The sequence below is a fragment of the Cnephaeus nilssonii genome, assembly GCF_951640355.1.
Source record: "Cnephaeus nilssonii genome assembly, chromosome: 7".
Classification (NCBI taxonomy): Eukaryota; Metazoa; Chordata; class Mammalia; order Chiroptera; family Vespertilionidae; genus Cnephaeus; species Cnephaeus nilssonii.
Window position 1 is genome coordinate 58,130,667 of NC_137078.1, and position 14,780 is coordinate 58,145,446.

Here is a 14,780-nt window from a genome sequence, read left to right on the forward strand (position 1 = left end):
GCTGCTCTCAGCTTTGAATTCCTCAAAGATGACCCACAAGAACGTGGGAGCAGTGACTTCGTTTAGTTCCTGGTTCTCAAATTAAATTTCAACGAAGTAAGAACACAATTAGCAAGATCTAGTAAAATGAGTGAGTAGATGAGAACCACTTAAACATGCGGTGGCCAGTGCTGGGAGCCCAGCTCCCTGGGGTGGGGCTGCTCTTGCAAGAGAGGTGAGAGTGGTGAGGGCAAGGTGGGTTCTTTGGGGTCATGTGACTGAGTTCACGGGAATAAATGGCACCCAGTATAACCAATATGTGTTTAAAAAGATCCCACATTTCAAAGCTTGTGGGTTTCCTTTAAAACAGTGGTCGCCAACCAGTGGTCTGTGGAGCACCGGTGGTCCGTGAGGTCCGAAAGGTTGGCAACCGCTGATTTAAGGAAACGTTTGCACTTTTTATTTATTTTTAATTTTTAAAATATATTTTATTGATTTAATAGAGAGAAAGGGAAAGGGATAGAGAATTAGAAACTTCCATGAGAGAGGAAACAATGATTAGCTGCCTCCTATACGCCCCCTACTGGGGATCAAGCCTGCAACTGAGCCTGCAACCGAGCTTTTAACCAGAATCGAACTCAGGACCCTTCAGTCCACAGGCCGACGCTCTATCCACTGCACCAACCAGCTAGGGCCACCCTTTGCACTTTTTAGACAGAAAACTGCAGGTAGGTATACAAAGTGACTTAGAACAAGGTCACGCCCACTGTGTGCTAACCTGGTTCAGTAGTCACATGTGAGCTCAGGACCCGTCCTCACATTGGAGCTTTTCTTCTACTGATGGGCTAATGTGGGGAGTTGCTAATAAACAAGGTATTCACTAAAGGCTTAAATATCTGCCTCTCCTGCCAGCTAAGCTTTAGGCATTTGTGCTAACTCCGTGAAGACACGGAGGAGATCTCACTGTGGGGTGCAGGTAGTATTTGTGAGGTCTTGGAGCCCAATCCCAGAGGCTTTCTTCCCTACAGTGATCCTGTCCCCCACTCTAAGCCACTCCAGCTGCACTGGGTAGCTCTGGCTTCTGTTGACCTCAGTGGCCCTAAATAATGACTTGTGGCCACACGACTTCTTGCTCTGCAAACGCTGTGAGGGAAATGGATGTGTGGCGGTCCCTCCACCCACCCTGTGCTTCTGACAGCTGGGACTCACATTCAAACAAACTCTGGGGTTCAGCCACGCGGAGATCAGGCCTGACATCTATCAGAACACGCTTTATGAGAATGAATTCCAGGCTTGCAAAACCTGGCAGGACCGACGGCTGCTCACTCTGCACGGAATTATCTAGCCAGCTTTGGAGGCAATCAGCGGCCTTGGTTTTGTAATGAAAAACTATTGGCAAAGGAATCAGGGAGGCAGCGTAGAGGATCGTGGTAAGATTTCTGTCCTTTACAAAGACAGGAAAATGTGTCTTCAAGAATCAAATTACCATGGGTTCCCAACAAACATACCTATGGCTCCCATGTCATCCGCGTAGGGACTTTTGGCTCCCACAATGCCCCCAAAGCATTCTTTCTGGGGCGCACAGTAGGCTTTGTCCAGGTGAGTCTTTCCATCGCTGTCCACCATGCACCACTCACAGTCCAGCACACCAAAGCAGTCCCTGCCAGAGAGACGAGGCTGAGTGTCCAGGAAACAGAGCCAGGCGGGGAGGGCATGCGGGCTTGGGCATCCAGCTCCCCAGATGTCCATTCCTTACGAGTGCTCTGACTCCTGGAGCATCAGTTTCCTTTCCTTATAAAACGAGAATAGCAACAACCTGCTTTATGTCCCTCAACAACGTGGAAATGAGAGAAAGAAAACGGCTCTCTATGAATCCAACCATGAAATCCATGCAGCATGGATGAGTGCAGGATTATTTAAAATCACCTTAAAAGACCGAGTAGCCCCAAGGTTTGTTGGACTTTGGCCTAACACCACCCAAGAGTATGGTCATAAAAAAAAAAAAGGAAGAAAAATATGGTCAAATAACTTTGGGAAATAGAGGTGAGTTAAACAGATTGTCTTACTGCCAATTTCTTAGAGCTTTTAATAAGTTAAGTGTACTATGGCTCTAAAAGAATATATGCAGTATTTCTCAAACTTACTTGACTTTTGGTTACTGTATAACGTCTCAATTTATTCCTACCCTTCATCTGCCAAAATCTACACCCAAAGTAGAACTGGCTGCCCTTTCTACCCACTAACCGTTCCATCAAATGGACGTGCAGCTCTCTATATAATAAACGAATCACCCCACTCCCACCCCTATAGGTTACCACAGCCTCTGTGCCCATACTGTCTAGTCCCAAACACCCTAGGGAGGAGGTGGAGTGAGAAGAGGACACACAGTTTTCAGTTCTCAAAACCACCAGGAAGCATATCTGCTTTCTAAGAGATAAAATGGATAAGCTTCAGTGCGTCACACACAGGACCTTGACCGCCGGGTTCTGGAGCCCACGAGTTCCTGTCCCACCCCCTTGCTTCTTCTCGCCATGTCCCCTCACTCATTTATTTTCACACTTTATCTCCAGAATAACTTTCCCAATCATTTGTCACATACGGTACAAATGCCAAGTAGCTGTAACACGTGAAAACTGGATGAGCTTAAACCTGGTGGATAAATAAAAGGCTTATGGAGTATCAGTTTTGGTTCTGAAAAAAAAAAAAAAAAGATACTACTTTTTAAAACAACAAGAAGACGAATAACAAATACCAGCTGGAAAAGCTCGGTGAGGCTGCTGGTCACTGTACTTTACTGGGTTCTACGCCCCACACCACCACGTTGACGTGAACGCATCCCTGGGCCCTGCTCACCCGCTCTCCATCCTCTGACTGCACCTGCTGTTGACACACTGGTGAAGAGCATCTTGCAGGCCAGGGTCCGTAGCTGTGTACGTCACCGGCTCCTGGTGGACCTCGCAGCTTGGGTTTCTATTCAGGAGCAAGTCTGGAGGTTAGGACCAACGCACATGCCAAGCTCATCATGCCCCTGACCCTACGGTGTCAGACAGATCTGGGTTTGAATCCTGGCTTTGCCACTTAGCTGTATAAAATCTTGGGCCAATCACTAAACTATTCTGAGCTTCAATTTGTTCATCTTGACATACAAAAGAAATATAAAAAAAATTAGGAAAGCATAAATATTCAACAAAATAGGAATATATAAAATCAAAAATGGATGTTACCTTCCCTCACTCACCATTCTCAATCTTACTTTTCAGAAGTAACCACTGCTGTCGGTTTAATGGGGGTCCTTTTATACTTTTATTCTATTCCTAAATAAGTATACACAGCTGACCCTTGAACACGTAGGCTTGAACTACATGGGTCCACTTATACATGAGACTACATGAGACTTTTTTCAGTAAGTACCTGTCTTGTTTTTGATCCGTAGCTGTGAGTCTGCACACACAGAGGGCGGACTCTCTGCATTGTTCTATGGCATTTTATACAGTGGACTTGAGCATCTGTGTATTTTGGTATCCGTGGGGGATCCTGGAACCAATCCCCCACATATATCGAGGGACAACTAAGTTTTTGGGGGGGGGTCAAAAGTTTTTTGTTTTTTTTAAATATAATGATTTTTTTCGCAGAGAGGAAGGAAGAAGGAGAGGGAGAGGGATAGAGAGTTAGAAACATTGATGAGAGAGAAACATCGGCCAGCTGCCTCCTGCACACTCCCTACTAGGGATGTGCCCACAACCAAGGTACATGCCCTTGACCGGAATCGAACCTGGGACCCTTCATTCCGCAGGCCGACACTCTATCCACTGAGCCAAACCAGTTAGGGCAGGAGTCAAAAGTTATACACAGATTTTTGATTGTGTGTGTGTGAGGGTGCTGCCCCTAACCACTGCTTTGTTCAAGGGTCAACTGTACTAATATGCATACACACAATATTCTTCCTTTTAAGTTCTGGAACAGGGACTTACCACAATTTATTTAACTAGTCTTAAAATTTGTAATTAGCATAAATAATGCTATGTCATGTGTGCGTATAAAATATACCTACATATTTATCACATGGTTAATTCGAAAACTAAGTGACTTAATGTACATAAAATAACCGCCATGGGGTAGGCACTCAGTACATGCCTGTAACAGTCTCATATTTTTTGTGTATAGCACATATACTGTCAGTCTTCCACAGCATTTACATTTAAACCTGGAAGTGGACTCATTTTAAGGCGCTATGGAACTTGAAATGTGGCTCACTGAACAGTTAAATAAGAAAAATGAATCATCTTCTTATGCCCCAACCCAAACAAATCTATAAACAAGACTCACAGCATTTTTATTGTCCCAAAAAATGTATACATATACTTTGAATAATTAAAGGTAGTGTTTGTTAAAATACATTTCAGTCTCAAAACTCAGCTACCCGCTGTTAAAGTATGTACACACTTTTGGGGGAACACCCCATATAGAGTACATAATTTTTTTTTACCGGTTTTCTGCATTGGTGAGGTTGCCAGTACACTCATTGACCTCCAGAGGGCACTCACAGGGACATTCACATTCGTTTTGTTCCATTCTGAAAAGCAAAGAGAAAGTTACCATGCAGAAGGTCAATAATAAATGCCATGTTGTTCACATACCAGGGGAAGCAAAACAAGCCAAACAACACTGGAGCTAGTTAAAATGGATAGTCACAACGAAATGATGACCAAAAGTTTAGATACACCATCGGCCTCAACCCACTGCTCTTTGGATAAGGAGGCTGCAAACAACATAGCTCTAAATGCTTCTGTAACCAGGACTTTCCTTTTCTCCAGGACACACACAGCACTTTCTGTTTATTTTGCAGATGCCACTTCGGAATGACTGGCATCAGTGAAATTATTCAACAGCATGATAAACAGAGACTTAGGACCCATAGCATTTTTACCGGTGACAGTTGAGGCAGAGCCGGTCCACCATGCTACAAGCACAGAAGGCAAGGGAGTCGCACGTTTCGTTGACAATGCCCACAAACGCGTTGGTTCCCGGGATCCTTGCCAGCCTGTACTTTGAACAGTGGCTGCCGTGCACAAGGTTCGTCAAATCCCCCTGTAGACAACCGAGGTGTCAAAAGTGACAGACAACAATGCAAAGACTCAGCCCTACCACGGCCTCTGAACCATCTGCTGAAAATAGCTTACAGTAACACTTTGTCTCTGATTACAAAAGCAGGACATAGTCATGCTAAAAAGCTGGAAGATAAAAATCATTTACAATCCCATCATAGATGATGCTCATTTAACAGCTGTATGTACATCATTTATTCTTTTAGCTATAATTATAAAATAAAATTTTCATGGTTGTTTTTCTAATCTGTTCTTTCCTTTTTCACTCACAATAATATATCATAAAATGAAAATAAATGCAAGAAGCAATGAAAGACAACTCTCTGGTAAGGAATAGTTTGGAATTTATTCAAAGGCAAACCTAAATAATCAGGAAACAGGCATTTACCCCCTCCCTTTAGATAATCAACATCTGTTCTTTTAGAATAATAAAATTATTTTAAAACCAAAGCCTCTTTAAGAGGCCAGGGTCCTGCTTCCAGAATAGTTAAAACAATTCAAGTAAAGCAAGCACCCTTTTCTTCATTCTATTAACAAGAAAGTGTGATAGCCAGTTTCTTGAATTGCCAACTTTGTCACCATATCAGAAAATCAAAGACTCAAAGGTGTCATTGTAACATTGAGTATGGCCATTTTTGCCTCCATGTGTATCCTATGTAGTAGTAGGCCAATGATTTAAAGGCATGCTTGTTTCCATGCCAGCATCCCCTACATGTGCGTGGTGAGGATAAGCCTAACTGAGAGCCACGGCACTGAATGGGTTCTTAGAGGTCTAGGCAAATTTTCCACTGCCTGGAAAAAGCCCGCCTCCAAGGTATAAGCAATAGTATAGGCTTTGCATCCTGTTAGCTCCAATAGCCAGGAATGCTCCAGGTCCATTTTGGAATAATTGATGCCAATAAGACATTATCCTAATTCATACAGGGGTTGGCAAAAGTAGGTTTACAGCTGTGAGTACGTAAAACATACAGTTTATTCTTGCATTATTACTTATTAATTATTGTATTATTTTCCATGTGAACAGCTATAAACCTATTTTTGCCCATCACTGTATTTCGTTAAAAGATGTCCTGCCTTTGTCTCAGGAAATCTTTGTACAAATGATAGTAGATACTGGGTAAGTTAGACTTTCATAGGACAACCTTCCCTGGCAGCTTCCCTCAGATTACGCTCAGGTTTGTCAATGTCCCCTCTGGAGAGCGCGCTCCTCGGAATGACATGGGCTCTGAATGGAGTAATAACACTTTCCTTGTTCTGAACACTCTCTCCTTTTCATATATTCATGTAAAAAATTCTTCTGTTCCTCCAGAAAACTGTTTTTGCTGTTGCTTTTTTTGAGACTAAGTAGAATTAGGATTTTCATTTAAGCTATCATATCTTTAAAAATCAATTTTTAATTATACATTTGGCGATGTAAATATCTATTTTAAATAAAAAGCTTTCTTCTTTTGGATAACTTTTTGTTTCGATTGTTGGTTCCAACGTTACCTGTTTTAGTGCTCGCCCGGCTAGGATTACTTACAAATTGGTAAGAAAACTCTCAAGATCTGTAATTGTATTTAGGTAAGTTTGCAGTAGCTCAAATCATAGAGTATTCTAAGCTAAAGAAAAGAAAGGACTTTTGGGTGATGTGCATGAGAACTCCCATCTTGCAGGGTGGAAGACCAAGAGCTGACCGAAGTTAGCTTCACAAGTTTCAGAAGACGGAGTGATGTCTAGAAGACAGACAGGAAGAGAGAAAAACGGTGCCGCGTGTATTCATACAAGAGAGTGGGAGACGTCAGCAGACGTTCGGTGTCTTTAAGGAAACAACACTGAGACCAAATACCCGGCGTGAGCACTTACAACAGTCACTTCTCTACTCTGGGCTTTATATCCCACCGTTGTCACACTGCGGGGCTGGACTTGGGTCTTGTCCTATCAATCTATAATTCTAATTCAATGGAACAGCCAAGAGTAAGATAACCATCACCATTATTCTACTTTACATTCCATAGTGGGAAGGACAGACTTACCACGAGGCTAGTGTTGAACTTGTAAAACCTCTGTACTGTCCTGTCACTGAAGCTGTTGCACAAGTTTTTCTTGACGAAGTTGGGGTGGTTCAGGATGTCATTTGCTACCAGGGGCTCCTAAGGAGGCCAAGCAGAAGACACAGGCCACGTAATTAATGAGCTGCAGGCTGCGGGAGAGCTGAGCTACCCGCTTTGCGACAAGTACCTTGTGGGTGATGTGCTGCTGTTCCACAGGCGCGTGGCCTTTGGGGTCAATGAGGGTCGGATGTGCTACCAGGTAACCCCTGTCCTCCATGATGAAGCACCTGCACCAACACAAGTGACAACCCTGTCACTGGAGCTGTTTTTCTGTGCTTTCACAGAGCACTGGTCTTGCTAGCCCAAAAACAAATTGCATTTATTCCAGGTTCTCAATAAACATTCACTGATAACATGGAGGACCTCTGGCAGTCAGGTAAACAGGTACATCATTCTTGAGGGGGTGGATCAGTTTAAGATGAGAGCGTTACATCTGCCTCTGACGTCACCTACAGTTCATACAGAATGTGACCATCCAGTCCAAGGAAGGTGGACTCAAAGATCTTTGGCAAGGATGTATAAGCAAAAAGTTAATTCTTTATTTGGAGGAGGGAGATTCTGAAAAGCGTGGCCTTGAATGTTTATAGGCACACACTTGAAGTAAACCATACAATTTCTCGTTTTGATGATAAGCATACATAAAATATGAAATTCGGGAGACATAAAAAATATATTGGATGGAAATACTAAATAAGTAAAGCCAGAACTGCTTTAATCAAGACTATATTCTGCTCTATTTTACCCTACACTCTTCAAAACAATTTGCCATGAATCCTGTATTTCCCCATTAAAGGCCAATGTGAATCTTAGCAGTGATATGAAGCATGGGTCATGAGACTGAAATAAGAAAGCTATTTTTAAAAGTGGCCTGCATTAAATCAAGGGAATGCCTTTGCTTTGATCAGACATGTTCTTTTGAAATTCAGGCGGAAAAGACTTTTAGTTCCATGAGCCTCTTTCTGGGGAAATGTGAAAGGAACAATCTAAGCATCTGAAATATCTCACAAGGACTTTGGTTTAATAACTAAGTTGACATCAAAAGTGCTACCCAAGAGTACCCTCTGGTCTAACACCCCGGATATAGGAAACCTCTAATCACAGACTTCTAAAGATCCAAGAGCTTTCAGAGAATCCTGTGCCAGTTACTCTCTCTGTTATAAGCCAAGTCTGTTTGTCTAAATCACAACGGGCATCTTAGAAAAACTTTCTTAATAAAACACTCAGGCCACGGATTCAATTTCTGGTCCTGACCATGACACTGTAGTTGCCATTCAACTAGAGATACCTGACATCATTTTCCTTGTATTTTGCAGCTAGGAAGGAAATGGTGCCCCCAAAAGCTTACCTTATTTTGTTGCCGCCATCTTGGTTACAAACAGGCAGTAAGTCCATCAGAACCTTGTAGAAGTATCTAAGAGTGAAGTCAATGCCCATCACAGCCACAGTGTGACCAGAAGACATCTGTGTACTGTATGTGAACAAGATCAAAGAGAAGAGGAGGCATGGTTATTTAAAGGTAAAAGCCATGCTCATCATAAGGACATTGTATGGCATAAGAAATGCATGCCTATTGTTCCTCCACACTTTCCACCCCTATAAAAACAATCAACTAAATGACTGAGCTAGCGTAACATGGAGACGTGATGAGAGGAAAAGTTAAGACGAAAGGTAGAACTTTCTAAAAAAAAAAAAAAAAAGACCAGCCCAAATAAGGTGCAGCTGAGGAATATGGCTAGTCCTGACTATAGATGTTCAGACAATGACTGGATTACTCTTTGGCAAGAATATGAGGGTGGGAGGGAATAGGCATCAAGCAGCAGGCTGGATGCATGGCTACTATGGTTCCTCACAACAGGGGACCTACAGACAAGGAGCCTGAGTGATCCCCTTAATTATAGGTAGAGAAACTGAGATCTCCCACAGGTTAACTGACTAGTGTAAGGAAACAAAAAATTTAGTAAAAACAAGTTTTCTTTCTATAATACTAACGTTGGCTCCATGCAAAACACAACTCACATTTTAGAACAAGACTCTCCTGGTTCACAGGCCAGAACTTTCACCATTCGAAAATGCTAGTCTCAAAAACGGGAGTGCCAAGGAAGACAAAGTTGGGCAGTACAACATGGTGCTACCCTTTTAGCTCTGGAATCAAGCAGATCTGGGATCAAATCCTGGCCCTGTTGGTTTCTATCTTTGGGGCTCCTGGGACAATACTTAACCTTTTAAGCTTCAGCATTCTCATCTGAAAGTGGGGATAATAATCTACCTATTTCATAAAGCTATTAAATGAGGTAGTATATTTACAGTACTTAGCAAGCTGCCAAACATAAAAAAATACCCAATAAGGTGTTTTAGTAAAAGTTATTCTAAAAAAAAAAAAAAAACTATATAGGGCTTAAAACTCAGCTCTAGACAGCATGAATTCATTATTCTTTCAGAGAAATTGCTAGATATCTATCAGAGGCACTGGCTTCTCACTTGGAACCTAGGTTCTTTTAAATCTATGTCCACAAGCAGTTGAGAGGGCTTTGTTACTTGGCCCCCTTTGTGGCTGGGAGTTTTCAAGGTTTACCCAACACGGCACATTCCCAGAGTCCATAATTATCATCGTCCACCTAACTGATCTCTTTATAAAGAAAATACCGAAAGAAAAATGGCAATGTTATTGACAAAAATCCTAAAAAATTTAATTGGAAAGTTCAGAAGGAACTTCCCAAAGTGAAATCCTCTTTTGGAAAATCAGAATTTGGGAGTGAAATTAGCCTTGCCATGGTAGACAACTGACTCCTTCTAGTTACTGTCAACATTGAAACTAACTTATATCACCCCAGACCGCACCCCCATTCCACACCCCCTCCCTAAATAACCACTGGGAAAAAAGGGACCATGACCCATACTAAAATTCCTATCAGAGTTTTGCTATCATAACTGTGTTTGGCATGGGATGGGGGAGGATCATGTGGGATTATCTTTGAGAGGCTATTGCCTCAATAAGAGCCTCCTTATTACTGAAGTAACTTAAATTCCACCGTGAAAGAAATTAATGACTTAACACCTTACATGGGATTTGGGCTTCACAGCAAATGTTTTCCTGAAGAATCAGTCAAAAGAAATTTAAACCTATTTTGGTTGTCCAGGAGAGTGATGAGTCTAAATAACAGCCACCATTATGATAATAGTAACTGATAATAATAACAGCTTCCATTTACTGAATAGTTACAATTGCTAGGCACTCTGGTATCATTTCAATGATGTCTTCACAGGCATTATTATTTCTAGAAAACTGAAGCTTGGGAAGATTAAGTATTTGGCCAAAGTCTCACAGTGAACAACTAGTGGAAGCAGGAATTAAAAGTCAGTGTCTGCAACTCCAAAGTAGATAATGCCCCTAACCATTAGGTTACACTGTCTCCTTAAGAGTTTCCAAGCAATTTTACATGATCTAGTTAATCTCCTGCAAAGATGTCAGAAAGGAATTATAGTTCCTACTTAATAAATGAAATATTAGGTTTAGAATGGTTAGAAGACTTAAACAAGATTGATCACCTTTTATTTATGACAGAGTCCAGTATGGAAATCTGGCTCTTTCTACACTACTTCAGCTGCCTCAGTAAAAAATACAACTCAGGTTTTTTCGGACAAGTTAAGATGATGTCCTCTGACTGTCATCTGCTCCAATATGATCCACATGCTGAAGTAAAAGCATGCATATTTCCCATGTAAGTCTAACATTCATATTTTCCTGCATTTCAAAAATGTACAGTTACCATAGCAACTCTCAAAGATTACCATAGAAAAATCAAACCACGCTTACATTTCTACGTACAATAGACCATGCTGTTTGTGAGATTTTCTCTGCCAAGGACTCATCTGATCAGTCCCTAAACACTGACTGTACTTCATCATCTTTATCATTCTCCAAAGATGCACACCTCAATTCTCAGGCCACTAATGATGTTCCTGGAAGAATCTGATAAGTGAGCATTGAGTTAGAAAAGCTCCTCCCCAAGCTATCAGCCAAACCACTGCCATAAACCAAGGCTAAATGAGGGCGCCTCCTGATAAGCTGACCATCAGCTTAAGTTCTTTCTTCTGACCTATGAAAATGCCAGAAATTTAAAGCACAAATGGAATGATGATAAAAATAACTGCCATTTATTTGGGATTCGATATTGTCAAGTACAGTGCTAAGCATTTTACACGCATCACCTCATTCTACATGGGCATTATTGTCTCTGTTGTGCATATGAGGCCAGGAGGTCATGGAATAATATTAATAAGTATGTAACATGTACTGAGCCCTTACCATGTGCCAGGCACTGTTCTAAGAGCTTCACATGTATTATTTAACATAATCATTGAAGAATCTTTTGAGATAGAATCAAATATCCCTCTTTCATAGGTGAGGAAACCAAGGCAAGAAGGAACTTGTTTATAGTCATACAAATAGTAAGTGGCAAATCTACCTTTTTAGAGCAGAATCAGATCTTAGGAGGAGGTTAGGTTCTCAAGCTGGCATACGAGGCCAGATTCACTAGCAATTATTTGGGGAAAAAAACACACACACACAAAACCTGCCTTTGCAGAGAGCCCATCTACCAATACACCCATTAAAGCTACAGAGGCTTTGCTTGAGAACCAGAAGAGGTGGTTAACTTGCATTATAAACTGTGTTGAATGAAAAGTACACGGCTTTAAATAAGAAAAGCATGCTCAGCTGAGAAAAATGTTCAAATAACAAGCGGGTACTTATTCCTGGAATTCATTCTCACTGAGTGACTGGTGGACAGAACCCAGGATTTAAATGGCCATTTAACTCTTGCTACACTCAAATAACTAACCTTGTATAGTTTAAACACACTCTAAAAACTAACCAAATAAGGAAACTGAATGCAGGTATTTCTAATCTGAAAGCCCACCACATTTCCGTCATGCTTCATTTGGACTAACACCGTAAATATTTATAAGTAAACTCAATGAAAGTTCTTCCACCCATTCAAACCCCAACAAAAACATGTATATGTGCACATGTACATGAGCCTAAAAATCCGCACCTTCCTGTGGCAACCCCACTCCACCAACAAAAGGAATGCTGTATAGAAGGGAGAAGGAAGAGCTAAGGGGGCTGGATAATGAGTGGCCAGGTGGGAGAAGGCTGAGGGAATGCCAGAGACTAAGGAAGAAACACACGGATCATTGTTTGCAGCCTGCCTCCCAATAACATCTTTCAGAGCCCATTCCATTGTCATCAAAGGCCAAGGTGACTGCTGTCCCCTCAAAGAAATCACCTTTGTTTACTTTTTCTCAACTGATCAGTGTAGGAGGGATGGCAAGCCTTGCTATTCAGACAATAGTAGGCGTATGCCTCGCAGATGGTCTGTTAATGAAAGCATGGAAAAAATCTGTTCTAACTGAGCGTTTCCTTGTTGACATGTGAAATATTATATTATGGGAGCAGCTGATTGAGCCAAACAGATACAGTGCCCTGCAAAGGAATCAACACTCGGCTGGCGGCAGGGCCCTGCTTTCCACGGAGACACAGGTCATGATTGAAATTCCACACGGAGCTGCTTCTAAATTCTTACTCCCAATGAACCTGCCTTAGAAGAATTTACTGAATGTCAATCACTTGGTATATAATGAGCACCAGTGAGAAGTATAAGGTTGAGCAAGGAAATCTGTCTCCCATAAATTTTAAGGTATCATTACAGGTACTCGTCAAAATATGGTCTTTCTTGGTTACTAGGGAAAAACAGCTACTTGTATAATGAAGGGATTAAAACAGTTTAATGTGTTTGACTTGCCTCTCCACCCAACATTTCACTGACATTTGTAGTTTAAATACCGAAACTTCAAAAGTAGGAAATATACAGCATCCTAAATATATTTACAGTGATACTGACATTTTATAGCATTCCTGGAAAATCAATTTTCAAAATGCCTTTTTATTTTTTAGGAGGCAGTGGGAGGGCAAAGTAAAAACAACAGACTCCTATGTGGTTCTAAAGTTAGACTGCAATACAAGAGGTAATAAATTTGATGTCTTGATACTTTTCTCCCTACACTAAGATCGCTCCCTTCTTTCGGAAAACACTCTCTGGTAATGATTAATTGTCAGGCTCCTAATGCTATTTCTTTGATTGGGATAAGCCTGGCATTTCTACAACCTGCTCTAGTGACTCTAACATCCTTCTTTTTCTTCTTCATAAGCATCATCCTGGTTGCCAAGAACAGGGTAAGAGCTTTTCATGACTCAACCACGATAGCCTTGTGAGGTGGTGTTATCCCCATTTTACAGATGGCAGAGGGAAGCCCAGGGAATCCGAGAGGACATGGCTAAAGAAGACACTCAAGCACTGGCCGGTTTGACTCAGTGGATAGAGCGTTGGCCTCCGGACTGAAGGGTCCCGGGTTCAATTCTGGTCAAGGGCACATGCCCAGGTTGCGGGCTCGATTCCCTGTAGGGGGCGTGCAGGAGGCAGCTGATCCATGATTCTCTCTCATCAATGACGTTTCTATCTCTTTCCCTCTCTATGTAATCAATTAAAACATTAAAAAAAAAAAAGAAAACAATCAAACCTCAGCTTGCTTCACTTTCAAAGGCCATGTTTTTGCCATTAACCTATTCAAATTTTCAAAATTCCCTTGCCATGGTCAAGAAATGACTAAGAACTAATGAAAATATTACCTGGATGAATGAATTGTATGGCTAATAGTCACCACGTAGCCAGCTCCTCCAACATCTAAGTAAGGTCCAGTCAAAGAAATCAGCCCTGGATTAGCTACTGCATGGAGATACCTAGTAGAGACCAAAGACAGTCACGTTATTTTAGGATATGAACAACTCTGTGAATTTCAAAGAAAAGGGAGCTAGTAACTCAAAAAAATATTTATGGGGGACTGGGTGAAAAAGGTGAAGAAATTGAGACGTGCAGATTGGTAGTTAAAAATAGTCATGGGGACTCAAAGTAAAGCACAGGAAATATAGTCAATAATATTGTAATAACTATGTATGGTGCCAGTTGGGTACTGGAAATATCAGGGGGAATACTTTGTAAAGTATATGATTGTCCAACCACTACAATATACATCTGAAGCTAATATAAAATAATACTGAATACAACTGTAATTGAAAAAAAGTTTAAAACGGTAAAAAGTATAATAGTGCCTATGTTACAATAAAATTCAAAAGGGTTCATAACTTTTATGTCTGACCATAGTAGCATTAACACAAGAGGTCAAGAAAATCTAAAATTCTCCTTTAAAAAAGGTACTGAACTCAGAATATGTCTGAGCTTTTAATAAGACCTATAGTCTAGATCAGTGGTACCCAACCTTTTTTTGGCCATGCCCCACCTAAGTATCTCTAAAATCCTGATGCCCCCGTGACATATAATTCTTATTATTCAAAAAGTGAACTCCTGTTCATGTGGAAGAAGTCTAAAACACCAATAACTTGAGCTAAACAAGCTTCCAAAGAACATGGCATCCATGAAAGAGAAGAATAAAAGAACGAAAGCACAGTTGAAGTACTGAGGAAGAAATTACTAAGAAATTATTAAATAATAATAATAATATGAAGTGATATAAAAAAAAGCAAATA

General features: G+C 41.1%; 1 protein-coding gene across 2 annotated transcripts in view; it reads right to left on the minus strand.

Moving 5' to 3' along the window:
* Window positions 1-14,780, minus strand: part of CACHD1 (cache domain containing 1) — a 238,354-nt gene that overhangs the window by 13,417 nt on the left and 210,157 nt on the right. For both annotated transcript variants that reach the window (XM_079777692.1, XM_079777691.1), the window contains 8 exons: window positions 13,866-13,976; window positions 8,523-8,645; window positions 7,305-7,404; window positions 7,100-7,216; window positions 4,907-5,067; window positions 4,466-4,552; window positions 2,833-2,949; window positions 1,488-1,639 (listed from right to left, as the gene is read on the minus strand). In XM_079777692.1, the coding sequence (XP_079633818.1) occupies window positions 1,488-1,639; window positions 2,833-2,949; window positions 4,466-4,552; window positions 4,907-5,067; window positions 7,100-7,216; window positions 7,305-7,404; window positions 8,523-8,645; window positions 13,866-13,976 (968 nt within the window). The remainder of the gene's footprint in view (window positions 1-1,487; window positions 1,640-2,832; window positions 2,950-4,465; window positions 4,553-4,906; window positions 5,068-7,099; window positions 7,217-7,304; window positions 7,405-8,522; window positions 8,646-13,865; window positions 13,977-14,780) is intronic.